We start from the raw sequence: 22,852 nt of genomic DNA, 5'->3' as shown, positions 1-22,852 counted from the left end.
GTGTGTGTATCAGATGGAATACAGGAGGAAGTTTCTGTGGATTTGATAGTTATGATGTGATGATATTTAATGTTCATTTTACTCACAGGTCTATGGAAATGCAGGATCTAGCCAGTCCGCACAGCCGAGTCAGTGGTAGCAGTGAATCTCCGAACGGCCCAAACCTTGATAACTCGCACATTAACAACAATTCCATGACACCAAATGGCACTGAAGGTAAGATCAGTTCTTATTTGCTACTATTTACTATTAACTTCTGATCTATTTTATGGAATTGATATTATAGATGATTTCTTGTGGTCATGATCAGTGCATGGAGAAGCTGCTACAGAGTGTGTTACTTTTCTCTAGTTGAAATCTTGTTTATATTTGGCTTCAGATTTAAATCTTTATGTTTAGCGATCTCATTTTTACATTTTTTTTAGATTGATAGATTGGGTATAAATTAAATTTGATTTTACCGATTTTATTGTTATTTATTTATTTATTTATTTATTTATTAAAAAAACACTATTTTGACTTAGCTATATGAACAAACTCTTCACAAATCACTATTCTGAAAACGTAGTTTTATATATTTTTTATCTATGCTAAGACATTCTCTCTGTATAGATATCTGATAGGAGAACAAATCTTGTGTAAAAGTGTATTATATTAAATTTGAATAGTTGTGGACTCTAGATTTGCCTCTAGATATGGTCGATTATTTATAAATAAATAAATAGATCCTATTGTTTGGGCATGCTTTTAGCTTAATGAATAAAATTAATAATAATATAAATCTAAAATAAAAATGTATAATATTTTTTGTGATTTTTTTTCTTATGGTTTTATTGATTAGTAAAATGTGTAGAATATTTTATATAAGAAATAAATAAGAATTAGCGTAATGTTTTTGAAATAATGTCTAAAGTGAAATGAGGCCATTGTGATTATCATTAAAAAAAGGGGGTGGTTTTGAAGAATCTTAAAATGCGACTGCTCTGTTCTCTGACGATCGTATTTCAGTCTGTTGGGAATCTTAATCTCTTTTTTTACGCATTCTCAGTTTACATAATGTGGTTTCTGTCCCGCTTGTGCTGAGTCGAGTGCCCGTTTTTGGTCATCTGCCCCTTTCTGTGCCACTCTCTCTCCCTGTAGGTGATAACATCACTATGCTTACGACAGCCGACTGGTTATTAAGTTCTAATTCACAATCCACTGCAGGTTTGTGCAGAAGCGAGCGAGCACTGAACAATGAAAGGACAATACTTGGTGTTTTATAACAGAGAACAAATTAATTTGGCAATCTGTAATCTCTCAAATCTACAGTTCTGTTTGTTTTTTTGTTTTGTTTTTTCTAATTAAATTAACAAGTCTGTGGAATCATTCAACTATTGTACCTTTCATTAGGGTCGTGTGTTGTGTTGTGTTGGATTGAAAGCATGGTTGAATTTATGAACTAGTGCAAAAAAAATGATCATGTTTATGCAGTTTTGCAATGAGTATTTAGTGTGCTAGTTTTTTTTGTGCATGCTAGTATTCCCTGCTTCTTTTTTTAATAAAAAAAAGGAGGGAAAATGCTGGTTTGTCTTGAGAGGAATCATGTTCGCCATGTCGAGCATGAGGGATTTCACTGGGCATGACTTTATACCCACATGGTGGATTTAGTTTACTCAAAAAAAAAAAGAAAAAAGTCTTTCATTCTTTTTCTTTCTCTCTTGTTCGCCAGCACTTTATTCTTTCTTTTCAGTTCTCCTTCTCTCTCTCCTCTATCTCTTGCTTCAACCATTCCCTTCTCTCTTTCTCTCTCTCTCTCTGTCTCTCCTTCTCTCTCATTCTTTCTCTCTGTCATCCGTTTGCTAGCTCTTTCTCCCTCCCTTTCCTCTCTCTCTCTCTCTCTCTCTCTCTCTCTCTCTCTCTCTCTCTCTCTCTCTCTCTCTCGATCTCTCTTTCTAAAACAGATAGATAGATGTGTTTCACAGATACGGGTCTGTCTGAAGTCTGAAGTCTGAACCGTGCTGTGAAATCATCTCTTTTTCTGCCCGGGTCAAGCTCATAACTGTTTTATTCGCTTTTTGACGTCTCAATTTATCCTGCACGTTCATGCATTCCACAGCGCAGCACCAGGCTCTTTGGCCTTTTATTCCCACTCTTTATGCTTATTTTCCTCTTTTTATGCCACATAAAAACCTGCGGTAAGAAACACGATGACTGATAAATCAATGATGTGAACTGACATTGATTGAGGATTTGATTAAAAAAAAAAATCATACAATTCTGTCCATAGCAGCTGAATCTGTGACTCCAGGAATAAAGACATGTGCCAATATTACATTTTACTAGAAATGTGTATCGTTCGGTCACAGTTTACGATATTCACCTAGTGGTGTAGCAAAACCACAAAGGGTCAACGTTTCTCAGTGGTGTGGGTGTTTCTGACATGTTAGACATGATCGGCAAGAAGCTACTTCACTGTAGGAGAAGCAGAAAGAGCGAAGTGGTAGCCTCTCAGCACTGACAAAATATTAACTCAATATTAACCAGCTAATTGAAGTTTTTTTTAAAAAAAAAAAAAAAAGATTAATTTCTACGCATCAGGAGTAGCCTTATAGTTAGACGGTATACTTATTGAAATTCTTTTTACTATCATAATATACTAATGTGCATAATTTACAAAAACGCTTCAATTAAAACAAAATACTTATTCCAATTATTTTGCTACATCACTAACCCAGAATGATCGCAAAACTTCTGGACCGTATTAAAATGAGTGGCAGTAACTTTATCGTTAGATGATAATGTAATATGAAAATACATGAAAAGCAAAAAGTCACTTATTTTTGTAGTGGCCATGTTAAAAATATTGTTTTGAATATCAGGGTATATTGTAGAACTGATTATTGGCACATGCCTTATGACCTTTATTATTATTATTATTATTATTATTATTATTATTATTATTATTATGCAAATGGTTTTGATCCTTAATAAATACATATTTTATTTTATATATATATATATATATATATATATATATATATATATATATATATATATATATATATATATATATATATATTTTTTTTTATTATTATAAAAGATGTTTCTCACTCATTTGTGGAATCATTATTAAGTCATTTTCTAATATAAGAAACAGTATATTACATAATATTTAGTCAGATGTAATTAATTAAATGTAATTAACCTTCATTGTTTTGTTATCTCTCCTAAATTATTTTAATTTTTTTCTGTTATTACTATTTTTGCTTCTGTTTTACAGTTAAAACAGAGCCAATGAGCAGCAGTGACATCACCACGTCTGTAGCAGACGGCTCGCTAGACAGCTTCTCAGGATCAGGTAACACACACACACACACACACACACACACACTTTAATACCTTCATTTTTCATAAGATCGTTATGTTTCTATAGAGCAAAACAGTAACCATATAAACCTACAGAATTTCTTTATCATGTTGTAACACGTCACTTCCTTCTTCAGCAAAATCATGTGGTTTATGTTATGTATGTTTTTACTTATTGAAAGAAAATTTGAGAAAATAAAGCATTTAAACTATTGAATATTAGCAAAGAAACATCCTAAAATGTTAGCTAGTTATCTTATTTGTACTAGCAATATAGCTGTTTTTCTGTATCATGGTATAGTACAAAACATCATCACAACCCGTTTACATCACTTCCTTCAACCACAAACCCAAACCAAACCAAAGATTAAAGCTAATGTGTATAAATAGAGGAAACTAATTGATATGAATTAGTTTCCTCTTAGTCACTTTAGACTGTTTTGACTGCGTATCTGGTTGTAACCCAAAACAAAATGTAAATTCGATCTCACTTCAGAGTCTCAGTGCATATTAATTTCATACTTAAGCAAACATATTTGGATAAATGTTACATATTCCCTACTCACTGTGAAGTATAGCATTGCTGCTAATTTGTCTTATTTCCATCCCTATTTGACTGAACACTTGATACTCACATAAATCACAGTTATGGCTCCTGTCTCTGTGATATTAATGAAATTTAGGTGTTTTAAAGTCCGGAGAACTCAGGGGAGCCGAAAGGAAATGTGTCCGGTGTTAATAAAGCGTCTCGGCTCCTCAACTCATTTTACTTCACATGCCACAACCAATTATACACATTCTCTCTCTCTCTCTCTCTCTCTCTCTCTCACACACACACACACACACACACAAACACAAAAACACACAAACTGAACCCAAAAATATGATATCACTGAGCATAAATAAACTTTTCAGCCCAAACAGGCAAACAACAGTGTTTGTTATGGCAGAAATGGCTGTTGCTACATGATAACTGTGTAATGAAACCCAGACACACACACACACACACACACACACACACACAGAAAAGAGGATTGAGAAAAAACACAATATCTTGTTTAGATCAGTTTGTATGTATGTGCTTTCTAAAATGGCAGTCCATAAAATGCTGTTACTTCTGGTAATAACAAACATGTTTGACTTGCATTTCTGAAACATAGTTTGACTTTGTGTGTGTGTGTGTGTATGTGTGTGTGTCAGAGAGAGAGAGAGAGAGAGAGAGAGAGAGAGAGAGAGAGAGAGAGAGAGTTAAAAGTCTGAGTCTGGCAGCTATGTTATGCTACCTATGCTATATGCTAGCAAAATTACCTCAGTAATTTAGCAAGAAACTGCTACTTCTGAGACAATAAAAAACGTTATAGTATGACTAATTAGTGTCTGTGTGTGTGTTTGTGTGTGTGTTTGTGTGTGTGTGAGTGTGTGTGTTAGAGAGGGGGGGATGGCAGCAATGGAATATTGCTATTGTTTGGTAGCATAATTACCTCAGTAACATAATAATGCTAGCACATTGAGTATTAATAATACTATCTCTCTATAATAACAGTAATAATAAATGAGATATTATAGCAAATATTGCACCGTATTCTTTAATTAATATGTATAAAATATGTAATCTGATCTATGGGTTAAGGAAATAATATTTTGTAAGTCGTTTTGCTAGCATGACATTGCTAACATAGTAAGATGAGAAAAATACTGTATCAGCATATCAACAGATCGTAGACTGCTCCGTGTGTGTGTGTGTGTGTGTGTGTGTGTGTGTGTGTGTGTGTGTGTGTGTGTGTGTGTGTGTGGCCACTCTGCCCTCCCACTAAGAGATCTGCACAGTCAGTAGAAAGCGTCCTGATTAGTTTCCCTCATTACTACCCTTCGTAATTCAGCTTTAAGTGACATAAATCCAGCGTAATGACATTTTCCTATAGATTCCATGAATTTTTCTGGCACACAGTTATATTTACTTAAAAGATTTTTATTCTATAATGCTTAAAACTATGTGCTTGCATGTTTTCCGTAGCTATTGGAAGCAGTGGCTTCAGCCCAAGACAAACTCACCAGTTCTCTCCACAGATCTACCCTTCCAAGTAAGTGGACTTTTATTTTCACTCTATAAAACTAGCAGTACTGTTATTTATTTATTTATCTTTTGCAGTCTTGTTTATATATAAATACTGTACACCCGGTCACTCAAGCATTTTGTCGCAACCTGTATTGAGCTTTAGGGCTACGCAATCGAATCAAACACACTTTAAAGGAGTGCAAATGTTAGGTTATGTTACAAATATATGATCCTTATCTGTTCAATCTCATTTTTTCACACTGTAATCATTTATTATCATATATAATTATGATGATGGTTACGATTATGTATACAGGGATTTTTATTTTTCTTCCATTAAAGCTTATTTATACAATATTTACTACATGTCATGTAATATTATATGACAGCATGGTAGACATTAGGCAGCTGTTATGGCAGCAAAGGTGAAATCACAGGTTTCAATTAATGCACTCTAGTTTCTAATGTAGAAAATTATACTTATTGATATGATGCAGTTTTCTGTGAAGAGGTTTATTTAGCATTTTTGGAAGGATTCTCCAGTGTCAGAAGGAAATCTTTTGACACCCAGACATAACATGCTGTATTTATGTTTTGAGAAAAGAAAAAAGCTAGTTTTTCTATAGCATAAGCTTGTTCACAGATGTTCCACAACATTTACGGTGGACATTTGGCAGACACCCTTCTCCAGTGCAACTTACATTCATCTGCTTTACACAGCTGAGCAATTAAGGGTTAAGGGCCTAGCTCAGGGGTCCAGCACTGGCAGCTTGGTGGCCCTGGGATTTAAACTCACAACCTTCCTATTAGTAGTCCAACACTTTAAACAATAGGCTACCACGACCCAACAGCACAATGATAAACAGATAAAAAGTATGTCATTATTGACCAAATAAAAAAATCTTTGTGTTTGAAAAGCACTGATATATGAAAAACAAAGCACGTTTTTAATTTACATGGAAGTGAGTATAATTTGTGAACCATTGTAAATATAGATGTGTGAATGAATGTGTATCATGTTTCCTTCTTCTTCTTTTTTCTCCTCTCTCCTATAGCAGATCTTATCCGCATATTCTTCCCACTCCTTCTTCACAAAACATGGCAGCGTATGGACAGACACAGTACAGCACAGGAATGCAGCAGACCTATGCCACTTATCCTCAACCAGGCCAACCTTACGGCATCCCGGCTTACGGTAAGCACAACGACAACAATGTAATCATCTTGTTTCTTTTTGTTCATTATACTGGCCCTGAGTTTTAATGTCATTTTTAATGAATTATTTTTTCCACTGTTTTTTGTACAATTGTTCCTCAATGCAACGTAGTCTGCTAACATTTGGGTAAGCGTTGGTGGCTAGGCAACATAACAGACAAAGAGGTCATGGACAGAACAATGGCTGTGGTGCAAAAATTTTATTAGGTTGAAACTTGGCACGTTCATAAATAATTAAATCTTTGTTGCTGAGTCACAGTTCTGTGTGACTTCAAACGTGACTCAGCCAATCAGGATTCGGAACTGAAACTATCCCTTTTACAAAACAAATTAAGCTATGAAAAGCAACGCAGCTTAAGTTGTCATAGTGCTGGAATTAAAACAAGAAATTGTTTGCACCAAGTAACTCGCCAGATACCTGATATATGTGATAAAATGATAGATTTTCAACAAATCACCATGTCATGACATCACAACTACAACCCCTTCTGAACCACAGGCTTGGATTTGACATAATGAAAAGTTATTTGCATTTCAATCCTTCTGAAGTGTGCACTTACTAGAGCTCTATCGCACAGAAAAAGCTGTCTCTTCACATTTCATGGTAATATAACTAGAACATTTATTTTAAAAAATCCCCCACAGATGCAGCAGCAGTACACCAAGCTCTCAAATGATCACTGAGATAAAATTTGTGCCTATGACTGTATTTTTTTTTTTTTTTTTACTAAATACTTGCTAGCCTGTGCAGTTATTTCTAAACCGTTTCGTTTTATGCTAGATAGACAGATATGAGAGATTAGACAAACAGAGACCAAAAACAAAACAATTTAGACTCTTGATGCAAGAAACGTTTTTCATTTGTTCTTGCTATTGGGGAAATCAAATAGGCATTGGCATCATGATAGAATTTAGAAAAATAAAACATCCAAAAATAAATAAATAAATAAACAAACAGTTTAAGCATATTTTCAGATATTTGAAGTAAATTTTCACATTGCAGTAACTGAAATCATCCCAGTTTACAGGATATTATCATGAAAGTTTATTGGAAAATCTACAATTGTGTTTCGCATGTTTTTCAACACTTGCCTTTACAGAACAGTTGCCTTTGTTCCAAACAAGATAACAGTAGTATCCTCTGTGGCAATGTGTACTGTATATATCCCATGTGGGGTTCTGGGTAATGAGGGTTCTTTTAGTGTTTTTTTTTAGGTTAATTGATGGTAGTAATCAGTAGTAGCAGGTCCTGGAGAAATGCTGTTTAATTTCACTATGTACTGTGTCAGCTATATATGGTTGAAATGGCAATAAAGCTTATTGACTTGACTTCTTCACTTGGAGGTTCTTCTTAGAACCCTTTCTAAAGGTGAAACTGTTTTGGGTTTTTTGGGGGTAAAATTGTAGAAGCATAGACTCTGTTTTATCTTGAATTATTAATGCTATTATAGGAATATAATCCACGAGAGTGCTGTATAATACTTTTATTTGCTATCCTTGAAAGCTCTTGTTATAGAAAATGAATCCTGAACTTCTCACCAATCAGATTGTGGTATAATTTATTCCGATCGTTCCTTTGATAAAACTAAAAAGGAATTTTAAATGAAAATTTGGTTATTGTATTGCTTTTAAAACCTGTAGAGACCCACTAACTGTTTCTACATCATGACTCTGAACCCTGGCCCAACAAACATACAGATATTTATATTGTTTGAATGTGAAATTGTGAAATTAATTACTACGAGCCACTATTGTGGTGCCACTAACTGATTTACGTCCATTGTGGCAGGAATCAAGACGGAAAGCCAAGCTCAGTCTCCAGGACAGAGCAGCTTCCTCAGTTACAGCTCCAGCTTCTCAACACCGCAGACGGGCCAAGCGCCCTACAGCTACCAAATGCAAGGTTGGAGTCTTCTTCTTCTTCTTCTTCTTCTTCTTCTTCTCCTTATTCTTCTGCTCCGGCTTCTGCCTCAGTAGAAAACAGCTGTGGTTTCTCTGTTCAATCCAAATGTGTCCATTACTCTAATAAACGACATCACTTGAACAAATACATGCAGACTGAAACATATTCACACAGACCCAAACTGCAAATTTTCCCTTTATTTTTATTTCTGACTGGTTTCATTTATCATCCTTAGCTACATTTTTATCATCACTTTCAAGACTAAAGTCATTTTATCCATGTGATGTCTGTCTTTTTCCAAGCAGTGGAAAGAAAGTAGCACTCTTTAATGACACGCATTCATCCAGATGATAACTGTTTCAGTAATCTGGTCTTTCCTCCATATTCCTACACAATGTGAGGTTAATTTTGTTGAAAATAAAGTCCATCTGGACTCCATCGCACGCTCCGGCGACAAGAAAACAAAGCCTGTGCTGCATGAAAGAGGAAAAGAAGCAGCAATTGAAAAGTCCCTGTCTCCACTTGAGAGAGATATTAAGGAAAGTGTGGAGTTAGGAAAGAAGGAAAGAGGGATTGGGAGTGGGGGTTTGTGAGGTTTTTGCTCCAGGGAGGGTGTGGTGTTGTGTGACCAGGCCCTTTTCCCCAGCATGAGGCAATTCTTCATGGACAGGAGGGAGTTTAAAACAGCCTTTCATGTGGCTCGGCACTCCATCCACAGTCAACGTGTGTCCCTTTTATGATTTTTTGACCTGTAGGTTTTGCTAATTTACTGTGCAATGGGAGTCTGAGGAGAAAGGTCACAGTTGGGCTCTTCCAGCAACCCCACCAACACAGCGATCTCACCCCACCACATTAACAAAAGGGAGAAAGAATAATGAAGACAAACACTTTGACACACTTGCATTGAGACATCTAGCATCTAGGTAGAAATCCAAGCTGTGCTGCTGATCAAGAAATGTTTCCAACCTGGTTTGAGATCTCTGCTAAAATCCCCATAAATGATTGAAGGCGATTAAAATTATTAAACCCCAGACTTGAATTACACCCGACACAGAAGCACTGAATGTACGAATTCAGTTCATACTCTGTTTTGTCAGTAATTTGAATATGATTTTCAGGAAGATATTTTCCATTTAAATCCTCGAAAGAAATTTGAATTCCATCTATTTAAATTCCAACTGCTGACTTATGACTTTGGAATGTCCTTTGCGGCAGCAGATTGATCAGAAGCTGTGTACTGAAAAGTTTATTGTATGGATTTTAGAAGGGTTGTAACGTCTCGTTTTTAACTAACTGGAGCTATAAGCCATTTCCTAGTCAGTGGCTAATCACACAATATGTGTGTAATGTGACTCCACTATATTTAGCAGAATAAAGTTGAAAAATAAATTTGTCACAGTGTGTGTGGACTGATTTAAAAGATATCTGTAAGATCTCTTGTCCAACGGAATGTTGTCGGCCATCTTGAAAATTTATCTTCATCTACCTGGTAGCCCCGCCTCTCTTCCTCTACGTGAGCAAAGCTGTGAGTGTCGACTGCATTGTGTGTAACATTCCACACATTGCTTTTGATTCTTCTTGCATTTTGAATTTGCAGTGTAAACTCTTTTACAACAAAAAATGCAATAGAATAGTGTACAATAGTCGTCATGGTTTGGGATGAATTGATGGTGTTCTTTGCATACAGTTAGCCAGTTAACGTTTCCTTTTGAAGTGAAAGTGACCATGCTGAAGTCCTGTACATTATTCTGCAGTACATTTTGTTGTGCTTTACAAGTAAAGCGGACTTTTCTGTTGACCACAATACAAAAGAATGTGTTGTTTCTTCAAGAAAATTGCAGTTAAATTGCTACAGAAAAAAACAGCAAATAAGTATGCATGGCAGATTGAGAGAAAGAGAGAGAGAGAGAGAGAGAGAGAGAGAGAGAGAGAGAGAGAGAGAGAGGGAGGAACAGCTGTTCATTAGCTTAGAGCCTGTTGATATTAGTTAAACCGGCCACAATGGGAACCAACTTCCTGGGAAAATATTTTCACCGTGACACGGTGTCAGAGAGAGTGTTCGAGAGGCATGTACTGTAGCACAGTTTACTCTCGCTCTCGCATGTTCACACTCTAATGGCATTTAGGATATAAGAATAAGTATGTATTAAAAAAGAAATCTCATCTAAACTATAGGATCATAACCCGAATAACTTCGGACATTTCCACATTTGTATTTCAACATGAGTGAATGTTAGATGGATGTCAATTAAATGTGAATATTAGAATGTTAGACAACATTCACTATATTAAGGGCTGAGTTTCTATAGAGCATTTCGACAAAATAAAAAAGATTATGGTTAGATGGTAGAGAGAGCATCTCATTAAAAACTATCTCTTACTTTCTGAGTGTGTCTCTCTCTAGATGTTTAATATAACACTCATGTCTGGTATACTAGAAAGTGTAAGAATCCACACACCTATTTCAAATGTATAAACTTTATTATGTGTAAACTTCTATACAGAGCGACTTTAATTAAGGGCTTCCTGATCCAAGTGAAGTGAAGACAGATTTGTGTATTCATCAGTCTTCCAGTCGTTTACACATAACACTGGGACTGTTTCCGCCATTGTGAAGGTGATAATTGATTAAAAAAGAAAAAAAAGAAAAAGCAAACCCATCCTCCCATTCAACCCTCCTTCCTTTTCAATCTGCAGCCAAGATGAAATCACTGATAAGCCAAAGAAAAGACAAAAAGACACTGTTAGTCATCTCCCTCGATTCACACAACCATCACATGCTTCACGCTTTACTTTTAGCCTGAAGCAATGCGGCTTTCACGCATAAAAGTTTTGTTTTCGTGTGCAAGATGCTATCACATCTTTCGGCAAGGAATCGTTTCCTCTTGTTTTATTTTCGCTTTTCAGATTGCAAGCATCATTGGAAACTTTGAATGCTTATCAGCTTACATCATTTAAGTGCAATATTTATAAAAAAAATCACACATTCTTTTCGGCTATTTTAACATCTTGAATCGGAAATCAGACATTTAATCATTTCAGTCTTTGATTTAAATTAGCAGTTTATCTGTTGCTTGTACAGTTGTAGTGTAACGGATGTGGAATTTTAACCAAAAAGTGACTCACATGCTCAGTGTTAATATCTGGTCATGTGACCTTATCATCAGGGAATTTATTTGCTTGTAGGATGTGAAGGACAGATAAATTAACACACGACAAATTAATTTTTTTTTTTTAGTTAAAAAATACACTTACAATATACAGGATTTCCTCACATTTCCTCAGATTAGATATCAACTTACTAAATGTGGTTTCTGTGACAGTCTAAGTTCTTAAACTTATAGAAAAACAAATGTGTCACCAAAATCCATCCATTCTGGACTATTTGTCTGGGATTGCATTCATGTAACCTGTCTCTTAGAGATATGTTATTACAAATACCTTATTTAGATCAAGTAAATACTTAAATGGAAAATGATTGAGAATAAGAGTACAACAGGTTTAGAGTGACAGGTTTAGGCCACATCCGCTTCAGACTTCACTCCAAATACAGAGCCGGATATTTGGAGCATTAAACAGATAGAGAAAAAGATACAGATGTTATCATTCTGGTGTTGTAGGTTGCCAGGTTTTTGGGGCATGGCTTAGTGGAAAGCACTGGGGGAAAGGGTTATATATCTGATTTAAAGCTAAGAGCTGTCAAAAACACTGACCGCAGTTTTAAAAGATTCAAGGGACGGCATCATGAAGGTTTAGTTTTGGAATATAATATTATATAAAAAATGAAACTTTTTCTTTAGTTGATGCTTCGCCAAAATCCATGTTGACTATAAATGTGTAAAACACATGCATGCACAAGCACAAAGTCACGGTTATGTGTCCTGCTCTTCCAGGAGGCAGTTTTACAACGACATCAGGACTGTACGCAGGAAGCAATTCCCTCACAAACTCGACTGGATTTAACAACACACAACAGGTAGCTATAATCCACTTTCCCTTGCCTCAACTGTTATAAATGTATGTCCTTTAGCACTTAGCTTAGCCTATACAAAGCCACTGCATGTCTGCATATGGAAGCCTTTACAAAACACATGTACGCTTGCATATTATTCACATGATATGAACCCGACAGTGCACATCGCGCCGGGTAGCTAAGGTCGAATTTTTTACTACTTTCACTGATGTAAACAGATTTCCTTTATCTTTTAGACTCAGCCAGTGAATCTAACTTAACCCAAATTGGATTGCTGGAAACTTTTATAAACCATCTGTATACTTACAAGCTTTTTACAAGACTCAAGTCAGCCCTAATAGATTTATACTCATGCCAGCTAGAATGCACAAAACACAGGTATTAAAAGATTTACCCTTTGTGCTGCAGCTATACGGCTAACATTTCTAACGTGAAAAAAAAATCTCATGTTCTTCCTAATATATGAGCACACCAGAAGGCTACACAACACCGATACCAAACAGCTTTAACCTTATTTTTTTCCGTCATAAACAGCGAAATGATAGCGTATCTTCTTTAAAGGTTAGGTTAGCATCGGTTGTTACCCGACAGCATGTGCAAACCGTATTTTTGGAACGTTACTGAAACATGTGTGTCCTTAAATTTCATCCACATGATAGGAATTGCTCCAAAATGTCTAGCCTGCTGCAGAGAAAGGATTACCTCTGTGATATTCTCACATATGCCTTACACCACGAGGGCAAAAGACAAGACAAAAGACAGATCGCTTCCCAGATGTAGCACATGACAGACATGTGTTCACGTTTACATATAATGTGAGGAAGTAGCTGTGTTTGTAGAGTGCTTCAATCATGTATCGCATTACAGCCATCCAGCAAGTGTGTGTCTGCTATAAATATAAAGTACATTGGTATATGAATAGAGTTCATATTTCTGTGGATTGTGGAGTAGACATTAGATGATTTTCTGTGTAGAAATGTTAGCATAACCTTTTACACACAAACACACACACAAACAAGCAAATCCCTGTAGCTGAAAGCAGTTAATAATAACTAAGACATAATAACATTGACTAACACTTAGAACTGTAGCTAGCATTAATAGCACTTATGTTGACTTATTATATCTGTTATACTAGCTACTATTGAGGTTAAGACTTATAACTTAGATTAGCTGAAATATAATAGTTGCTAACACATACTTCAAATGAGCAAACTGTAATTGTAGCTAAACCTTATAGAATAGAGTAACTAACAATAAAAGGAGCTAACACTTAGAACTTATATTTTCTAACAGTAATAGTAGCTAGCACTTACAGTAGCTTACAGTAATAGCAGCTAGTACTTACCATAGATAACAGTAGTAGTAGCTAACACTTCCAAATTACAGTAAGTATAAGTAGTAGATGACAACACTTAGAGTAGCTATTAGTAATAGTAGCTAACACTTACAATAACTAACACTAATAGTAGTTAACACTTAATAAAGCTTACAATAGTAGTAGCTACCACTTACAGAAGCTAACAGTAACTGTAGCTAATACCTGGATTCAATATTAATATCAATATTCTATATATTATTCCGGATATCTTAAGTGAATAAACTAGTTACATTATAATACTGGCATTGTTAAATATTCTGTTATAAAATGACACAGTACACAAGTTTACACAGACTTGATGTGTTTGTGTGTGTAGGATTACCCATCATACCCTGCATTTGGCCAGAGTCAGTACACGCAGTATTACAACAGCAGCCCGTACACATTGCCCTACATGACCAGCAACAACACGAGTCCTACAACGCCGTCCACCACGGCCACATACACGCTGCAGGAGCCACCGTCCGCCATCACCAGCCAGGCTCTGAACGACCAACCAGCAGGTGACATGCTAGCATCAACTGGCTGCTAATAAATAAGCTCATGAGTTTCAGCTATGGTATTCATAGGATGTGCATCAAACAAAGGACTGGAGAAGATAAATTCCAATTAGAAAAAGCATTTCTTTTAAAAGTTACTATTGACTATTTGCCCCAGATAGTCATTAAATAATGACTATTGATATAGTTCTTATGCTTTTTTCATTGTTATACTGCTATCTTGATTTTGTTTCCTCAGGTACCAATGTCACATCATAAAAGAATTCTTTGGTCATGTGTTAAAGGTTAAGGCGTTAAATTTCTGGCAGACATTTTGTTTCAACCTCAAAGTGTGACCACTGTTACAACTAAAAGTCACCCCCAATATATATATATACCTATTGTGACATTTAAATATATGTTAACATCTTCAAAACAGAGTCGAAATTCCATAGCAGCAAAAATGATATAATTTGGCGCTATGGCATTTCTGTGCTGTGTCGGAGATGTTTACATTTACATTTACATTAAATTTATTACATTTATAACATACAGATGTTAGTGCATCTCTAATATGATCAGTCACGAACGTAATCCCTATACGATATAGTCTTGAATATCTTAACATAGAGACAAAGTGAAGACCAGATTTTAAAAGAGCTTCTATTTTTTTTATTGGACAACCAATCACAGTCGTACCTTATCATTGGGTTCAGCCCCGCCTCCTCTCTAAGATAAAGGTTGTTGTATTTTCCTTGTTCAGAGTTGCGATAAGATTCCTAGTTAGAAGATTTTAAGCTAAATTAGGAGCTATTTGAGATCATTCGTAGAATCTAGAATGAATACAATCTAATAGCAGTAAGTACTAGCTACCGAAGTGTATAAAAGTCAAAAATTGATGATACAGCTCCAAATACACTTGGTTCAATGTTGATATGTAAACGAAACATGCTAACGAACAGAAAGACGTCATTATGGTTATTAACTTAAGCTATCACTGTTAAAGGATTCTGTTTACATGACTCCATTTTAAGCTCTTGCTGACACAAGCAGAACATAGTACATTTTAATAGTAAGTGACAAAGTACACTGTTAGTCACAGGTCTATCTCCAGAAGATTTTCATCATAAAACTATATTATCTCACCTAAAGAATAAAACATGTTACTGTATATATACATAACATGATTCACATTAATTAGTTTTCTATAATTCCACTTTCAGTAAAAAGTTTAAACAAGTAATATTGCCATGATCAGAACATTCAGGCCGAAGCAGGACACTCCAGACCTTCATCCAGACTTTGAAACCATTAGTGTTGAATAAACGGTATCAGGGGTGTAAGAGGATCAGATAAACGGATTCAGCTGCATGTTGTTCGGGTTTTGAAGGTGAAAGCCTTTTTTCTTCTTCTTTTAATACACTTTTTTGTGTCTTCCTGCAGGAGAGTACAGTACAATCCACAGTCCATCAACCCCCATTAAAGATTCAGATTCGGATCGATTGCGTCGAGCCTCGGATGGAAAGTCACGTGGTAGAGGAAGAAGGAACAATAATCCGTCTCCACCGCCGGACTCTGACCTTGAGGTACTGTGCAAACATACTTTCTGCTTCCAGTAAATTTCACCCAGGAATTAACTCAAATCGTTCACAAAAATGTCATGCATGAGTAATAATTAAAAAAATCGACAAGAAAACAATGTTTTTGTTAATTATAGAAATTGTAGCATTATTGTTAATGCTGTGTATTTTCTAAACTTTGTATATTTATATATTTAACATAAAATTTAAAGGTGCATCACATTATTGATTTCATATCCCCCAGAATGTTAACATATCTTGCTTAATTAGTTGGACATTATCGATCGTGTTAATGCAGGAACTAAGAGGTTACATTTTTTTCCATTTCCACCCATGCCACCTTCTCCCTTGGCCCTTAAACCCCAGTGCCCTCTTTATTGACAAGCGTCTCAGTTTGCACACGTCATTGATTTAATGTTCTCCTTCTCCGTTCACTTCCAGCGCGTGTTCATTTGGGATTTGGACGAAACGATTATCATTTTCCATTCCTTGCTCACGGGGTCTTACGCCAACAGATACGGACGGGTGAGTGATTCGAAAATGAATGTAAGGTTAAAAAAATCAAGTAATTGTGATGTCACCAAATTTTACATGATTGAAATCTGCTATAAATGTTCATTTCAAGCTTTGTTACACTCATGCCTTAATACACCAAACAGAAACTTGTGTACTTGTGATGTCACAAAACTGGACAGTTATTCGAAACCTGTTGCAAAGTTGCAGTCTGATTTATTTGATTACATTGTTTGACTTGATCCACCAATCAGAAGCAAGTACTGGTGCGTCACAAAATGTCAGATGATTGAAATCTGCTATAAAGCTTCATTTCTAGCTGTGAGTTTCATTTTTGACAGTTAATCACAAGCAAGTACTTGAGATGTCACGAAAATGGTCAGGATTGAAATCTGCATAGTTTTATTTTTATGGCATTTTGTAGAGATTAGAAAAAACAACTGTTTCTACATTGTTTTGATAAAATACTGAAGAGAACTTAAAACAAAATTCCAGAAGTTTCCTTCATTGAACAAGCTGCTCTAATGCTACCCAATAGTAAATACCATCCTCTTCAAAAAAAGATACACTGAAGCCATGAATCCCATCATATTTAGTGAATTTGTTGCATCGTTCCAAGACCAGTTTGACTAATTGTTTCCTTTTTTAATCGGCCCGACGAGGCCTGAGAGGAATGCGATTTGGCCTGCAGCTGTCTGAAATATGTGACCGCAAAACAGTTGCACTGAGAATGTCACTTCACACTTCTTAAGCGTTTTTTTTCTTTCGCTTTCCTGTCCTTCAAAAATACTTCATTGTTAGTTTAATGAAGTGCTTTCCAAACCTTCCGCTCTTAGCGAGATTAGCCTGGTACTTTCCGGGATTGTGAAATAGACAGATGGCTACATGGAGCAGAGTTGTGTTATGGTCATGAGACTGTGTAAAGGTAGAAACATCATGGAGCTGAAGAATAATGTTGGACGGACGTTCCAGATGCTAATAAACATAGAGTTGTGTCAGCCAGAGAGCTGTTTCTGGTACCTTATAAAACAGCCTGGGCTGACATCATGGTTTAATATTTAATATTTAATAGAAGTATTGTGAATAAAATGCTGGAGTTTGGATTATTTGGACTGATTCTCAAGGCTTACTGATGATCGCCTGAGTTTATTTGACTTGGACTGACTTTCTGCAGATTGAGAGGAATAGAGTTGGTTCTAATGATGGTGTTGTGTAGCTGTGTGTATGTGCGTGTGCGTATATATATATGTGTGTGTGTTGATGGAGTCGTTTTGCTCTCTTTGTTCCTGCTGCGGGGTGTTTGATGGCTGCAGTGTTTTGTTTTAGAGCCTAGAGAGCTTTGCCCCTCGACCCTTAACTCTGTTTATTTACTTTGTCTTTGCTGTGCATGCTGGGAAAAAAGTGAGCCTCTGGGCTTCAAACACACTACACACACATACACACACACAGTCCTCTCTTTCTGCAGTTGAAAGTAGGTTTATTACCATGACCATACCAATATACCATTTAAAGATGCTGTATTGCCTTGTACATGGAGCTGAAAGGGCCTCAGCAGTCTAGGCTCTCTCTCGCTCTCTCTCTCTCTCTCTCTCTCTCTCTCTCTCTCTCTCTCGTACACTTTCAAACATTCTGCACACACTGCATTGCTCTCACAAAGTCTCATGACACAAACTTAAACAAATTACACATATCACGTCTTTAGTGTAAACATCACAATTCTCACAAACATTCTAACGGTATTAACCCACTACCAGTAATCTTACAAAACCTCAATGTCACTCAAATAGTACTAAAATAAAATAAAATAATGACTTGCTTTACAGTGTAATGATTACACACACTGAAGTCTGTGTTATTGATGATAAAAAAACCAGAAGAAATCTGAGAGCCATTGAATGTGTTGGATTTTTGTGTTAATGTATTCATAATAGAAAGAATAAACAGAATTGTTTTTTTTTTGCTTTTTAAATATATCTAATATTACTAATTATGAGATGAATATTTTGGTTAATCTACAATGTTTCGTAAGAACAGAAGAAGCAAAAGAACCTAAAAGAAACCTCCAGGTTTAAGTCATAAGCCCCTTTCTAACTGCACTGCAGAAAAAGTGCTGCAGCTTTCCAACAGTCAAGTTCTCTAAATATTTCCAGTCGTTTAAATAAATCATGCTATGAAATACAGATGAGATGAGAAAAGACGTCGAACAGAAACGTTTCTCTCGGCGATGAATGCCTATGAGAAACGGGTGTCGTATTGGAAATATTGATTATATTATAGAACGATGGAGATGGATGGAATTTAAGTTAACAGAGCTGGAACAGAGCTACAATGGAAGCAAAGAGGTAAAGAAAGTGTGTTTTTTTTCCCCCTGCTGAAGGCACACTATAAATAGAGCTGTATTGGAAAAGTGCACTGCTGTGGTTATCAGTTATCCTAATTGGCATAAAGGCAGCTCACTTCCATAAAGCTGATGGCTGAGACCAGCTGTGTGACCATCAGGATTTTAGGGTGTGCCTCTATGTGTGTGTGTGTGTGTGTGTGTGTGTGTGTGTGTGAGGCTGTGCGGTGGTGTTGGGGGTGGGGGGAGGGTGGTTATTTGGCGCCCTGCTGATGATGGCTGATGGCTAAAAACAGGTGGAGCACTGACAGAAGCAGAGCCTTTTGACCTTTTGGCCTCCTTGTATTCTTAACTCCTTCTGTTGAATGATTGTCTCGATTTAATTGGAGGGGATTCACCGCGCCGCAGAAATGCACTTTACATTCCTCTCAGCACCAAACTCGTTTTTATTAACTGTCGGATGCAAAACGCAGACGGGATTCACGAAGGCGATGAGTAGCGGGCTCATAAATAGATATTATAGCAACATGGACGTATCCAAATGTATTCAAATATTATACCGTATGTGTGTGTACATGTATATTAGTGTCTGAGCACACAACCGTCACCGTGGTTTAAAGTGAGCTATAAAGACTTTCCTTTTATAGACGTTTCAAGACAATTCAATTTTCCAGACACAAACAATAAGAAGGCTTATTGTGTTACAGTAGGGTTTGTTTGCTTTCATTTTTATTTCTGCTTTTGGTTCATTTTTGCGATGGACAGATGGCAGATAAACTGTGTAACAAGTTTACTCTTTCTTTGCATCACACCTCAAAACTCTTACACTGGTTAAATACAAGAACTAGTTTTATTCAATCAAACATTAATCCGACCTTTTTTCTAAATTAGCCTTATTAACGTGGTTCTTATGAGGATCACGGTACAGCAGACATAGAAAATATGAAAATTCAGACAAATCTGTTGGAAAACGTATGGACACTGACATCAGAGAAAGTCTCATGACTCTAGAAAGAATACTCGTGGCTTTAGAAAAAAAAAAGGAGGAAGTTTTTTGTTGTTTCTTATTCATTTATTTATTTAATGAAGAAAACTTCATAATTCATAGAACTTTTGGTTAGTTTCTTTTTCTGAAAAATAAGCCAGAAAATAGACAAAAACCAGGACAGAACGTATAAATCCTTTTTTAAGCATACAAAGCCTGAATGTATCTACACATGCAGTATAGCAGAAGTTCGGGAAGAAGCTATAAGTCTACAAAGACCATTTCCAAGCGGCTAAACTAACAGACAGAAAAAAATGCATAAACATTGCACACGCAACAAAATTGACCCAAGCAATCAGCCATTACACGTTACAAACAAAACTAGATTCTGTAGATTTCAACGATATAAGGATGAGCACTCTTGTGACCAAGACTCATAGAACCATAAGTAAAAAACACTTTTATTAAATACCATTTATTAATGTTTAATTTTTTTTTTGCTGTGTTCAATCCTCTCTTATTCAGACCTTCTGACATTCTAACTAGAATTCTTCAAATACACCTTGTAGTTTTTGAGATATATTCTTTTTAATTTGAGCAAGAGGCTCAATAATAGGTTAATTAATGAAGATGAAATGCGGAACTGACTCTGTGTGTGGTTTTTCTGCACTTAAATCATTTTTATTGTTGAGTGTGACACGCAATCAGGAGAAAAGCTCAGGTGATTCTTCAGGTAGCTTTACGTTTAATCCCCACTGCTGAACACAGACTCTCTCTCTCTCTCTCTCTCTCTCTCTCTCTCACACACACACACACACACACACACACAGAGGAACAAATCCTCTCCTTCACCTGCTCTCCTCTCACTCCCTCTCTTTTAATAAAGAGCTCAGAGATTAGGAACATGAAGCCCAGTGTGAACTACGATGACAACAACAATAATAAGAAAAACATTTAAAAGGAATTGATTTATTCATTGTCTGAATCCGCATTTAATAAGAATTGCAACGACTTCAAAGCTCAAAATTCAATTCCCAAATTCAATTACCACACTTAAAACAAATGAAACATTTAGGAAGAACCGACACAGATACAGATATAAAGCAGATGAACTGGGGATCAATTATATTATTCTATTGCTGTCTGTTTTATGAGACAGACGCACGCTGTTCACTTTAATTCTGTTAATCAATGTTAACTGAAGGGATATCTTGAAGTCTGATGTTTATCCATCCATCCATCGATGTTTAAATAAAATAAAATAAATAAATAAATAAATAAGAGAAACATTTCCTTTGGCATTTTGCCTCTTGATAATATTAGGGATATTAAGTTAAAGCTTCAACATGGGGGGGTGTGTGTGTCACTTTTTCCATTTTTTTTCTCAACTCTGTTGTGTCTGAGAATCTCCAAATGCATTCAAGTGTAGATTAAACCGGAGTCCTGTCCAGGGAAGATTGTAAATGGAGTTTTTATGGCTTAATAATGAGATAATAATGATGCAGAAACTAAAGCATGTGAGGAATTATGTGTTTATGATAGCAGAATGGGCTTCAGTTCACCTGAATGGGCTTACAGTCTGAGCTAGTTAAATCCATGAATGGGTGTAAATCTGAGTTTTTTTGTGAAATGTCTAGTATTAGCATGGAGCATTCCTGGAGCAGATCCTGAATTTGTGACATCAAAAATTTAGTTTATGCCAGTTAGGTAGATAAGAAAATATGTTAAAGACTTGGGCTTAAAAATTTCAAGGCCTCTTCTATTTCCATTGATGTGATCGATGCAATACAAAGTTCCTTAAAACAGACCTGATGCCACAAATACATTTCCAAAAATGGACTTGATGGATCATCTACAACTCCGTATATGGACATCATTTTGACATCTGCATTTTCATCTATGGACTTATTGTGACATCTACATTTTGACATATGGACAAAATATGACACATCCGTTTCCATATATGGACTTATTTTGACACCGACAGTTCTATATACTCTATGTAATTAATAAGATGCCTACATTTCCATATAAGTACTCAGTAAGGATTTTCACACATTCAAACCTGAGACGTTTTTGTGTTTCTTATGTTGGATGACTGTTGCTAAGCATCTAGTCAAAACATTGTTACTCCGCATTGTTTCACACTGTATATGTTTGGCACCACAATGCGAGGTTGACATTGAAAAAGCTATTCTAACCCTGCATCTGAGCAAAGTTTCATAACTCCTGGTAAAAAGCAATGCTAATCCTGCTTTTAAATTACAAGTGCGAAATGTTCCAATACCATTACAAACAGTGTTAAGAATGATGGCAACCCAGGGTTAAGTGCAGTGTGAAAAGATCTATGTAACACCTACATTTTCATATATGGACTCACTATAATGCCTATATTTCCATATATGGAGTCACTATAATGCCTATATTTCCATATATGGACTTACTATAACGCCTACATTTCCATATATGGAATTTTGTGTTCGCTGAGATTTGCAGGTGAATCCTGTATAATTGTTTGCATAATGTTTCATCAATTTTATTTTGTTATTTAACTAATCATTCAATGTTTCATGTTTTCCAGGATCCACCAACGTCTGTGTCATTGGGACTCAGAATGGAGGAGATGATCTTCAATTTAGCAGACACGCATTTATTCTTCAATGACTTAGAAGTAAGTGCTCAAGCAAGTTTTTTTTGAGCTGGTTTCTTTTGAAATCAATAATTTGTCTGGCATTCATCCTTATTTTAATTTAAATTTGATGTTAAGAATGTGTTTGGACCTGTAATGAGAACATTTTAAACAGGCCTGTCTTGAGTAGTGAAAGTCAAGGTGTGGATCCAGAGAACCTTTTCTGGCTCCTTTTGAAGGAAATGTAGTTGTGTTTGGATATTCTTTTAGCTTGTTTAGATGAAATTTGCTTTAACTTGGTAAAAGAAATAATAGAACAGAACCACCTACGCTGACTTTCTGTGAGAGAAAGTAAATGTTGTTGCCTTCTAAGCAAAACATTCCCTCAGCATGTTTTCTTGATGCCTAGTCTGGAAGTAAAAGTTGTTATATTATGACTTAGTGTTAGTCTA

At 35.9% G+C, this 22,852-nt stretch overlaps 1 protein-coding gene across 8 annotated transcripts in view; it reads left to right on the top strand.

Annotated features, from left to right (window-relative positions):
* The window catches only part of eya1 (EYA transcriptional coactivator and phosphatase 1), a 49,669-nt gene that overhangs the window by 7,276 nt on the left and 19,541 nt on the right, over nucleotides 1–22,852 (top strand). For 2 of the 8 annotated variants that reach the window (XM_060861973.1, XM_060861972.1), the window contains exons 2-12: nucleotides 89–216; nucleotides 1,141–1,206; nucleotides 3,263–3,340; nucleotides 5,363–5,429; nucleotides 6,460–6,599; nucleotides 8,409–8,522; nucleotides 12,416–12,498; nucleotides 14,193–14,379; nucleotides 15,799–15,941; nucleotides 16,377–16,460; nucleotides 22,353–22,442. In XM_060861973.1, coding sequence (XP_060717956.1) covers nucleotides 93–216; nucleotides 1,141–1,206; nucleotides 3,263–3,340; nucleotides 5,363–5,429; nucleotides 6,460–6,599; nucleotides 8,409–8,522; nucleotides 12,416–12,498; nucleotides 14,193–14,379; nucleotides 15,799–15,941; nucleotides 16,377–16,460; nucleotides 22,353–22,442 — 1,176 coding nt within the window. In that variant the 5' untranslated portion in view covers nucleotides 89–92. Of the gene's footprint in view, nucleotides 1–88; nucleotides 217–1,140; nucleotides 1,207–3,262; nucleotides 3,341–5,191; nucleotides 5,251–5,362; nucleotides 5,430–6,459; nucleotides 6,600–8,408; nucleotides 8,523–12,415; nucleotides 12,499–14,192; nucleotides 14,380–15,798; nucleotides 15,942–16,376; nucleotides 16,461–22,352; nucleotides 22,443–22,852 lie in introns of those variants that run through there. The other 6 variants (XM_060861980.1, XM_060861974.1, XM_060861977.1 and 3 more) reach the window with 5 other exon arrangements.

This window comes from Tachysurus vachellii, chromosome 25, assembly GCF_030014155.1.
Source record: "Tachysurus vachellii isolate PV-2020 chromosome 25, HZAU_Pvac_v1, whole genome shotgun sequence".
NCBI lineage: Eukaryota > Metazoa > Chordata > Actinopteri > Siluriformes > Bagridae > Tachysurus > Tachysurus vachellii.
Note: the sequence above shows the minus strand (reverse complement) of the source record. Positions and strands in the feature narration are given on the sequence as shown.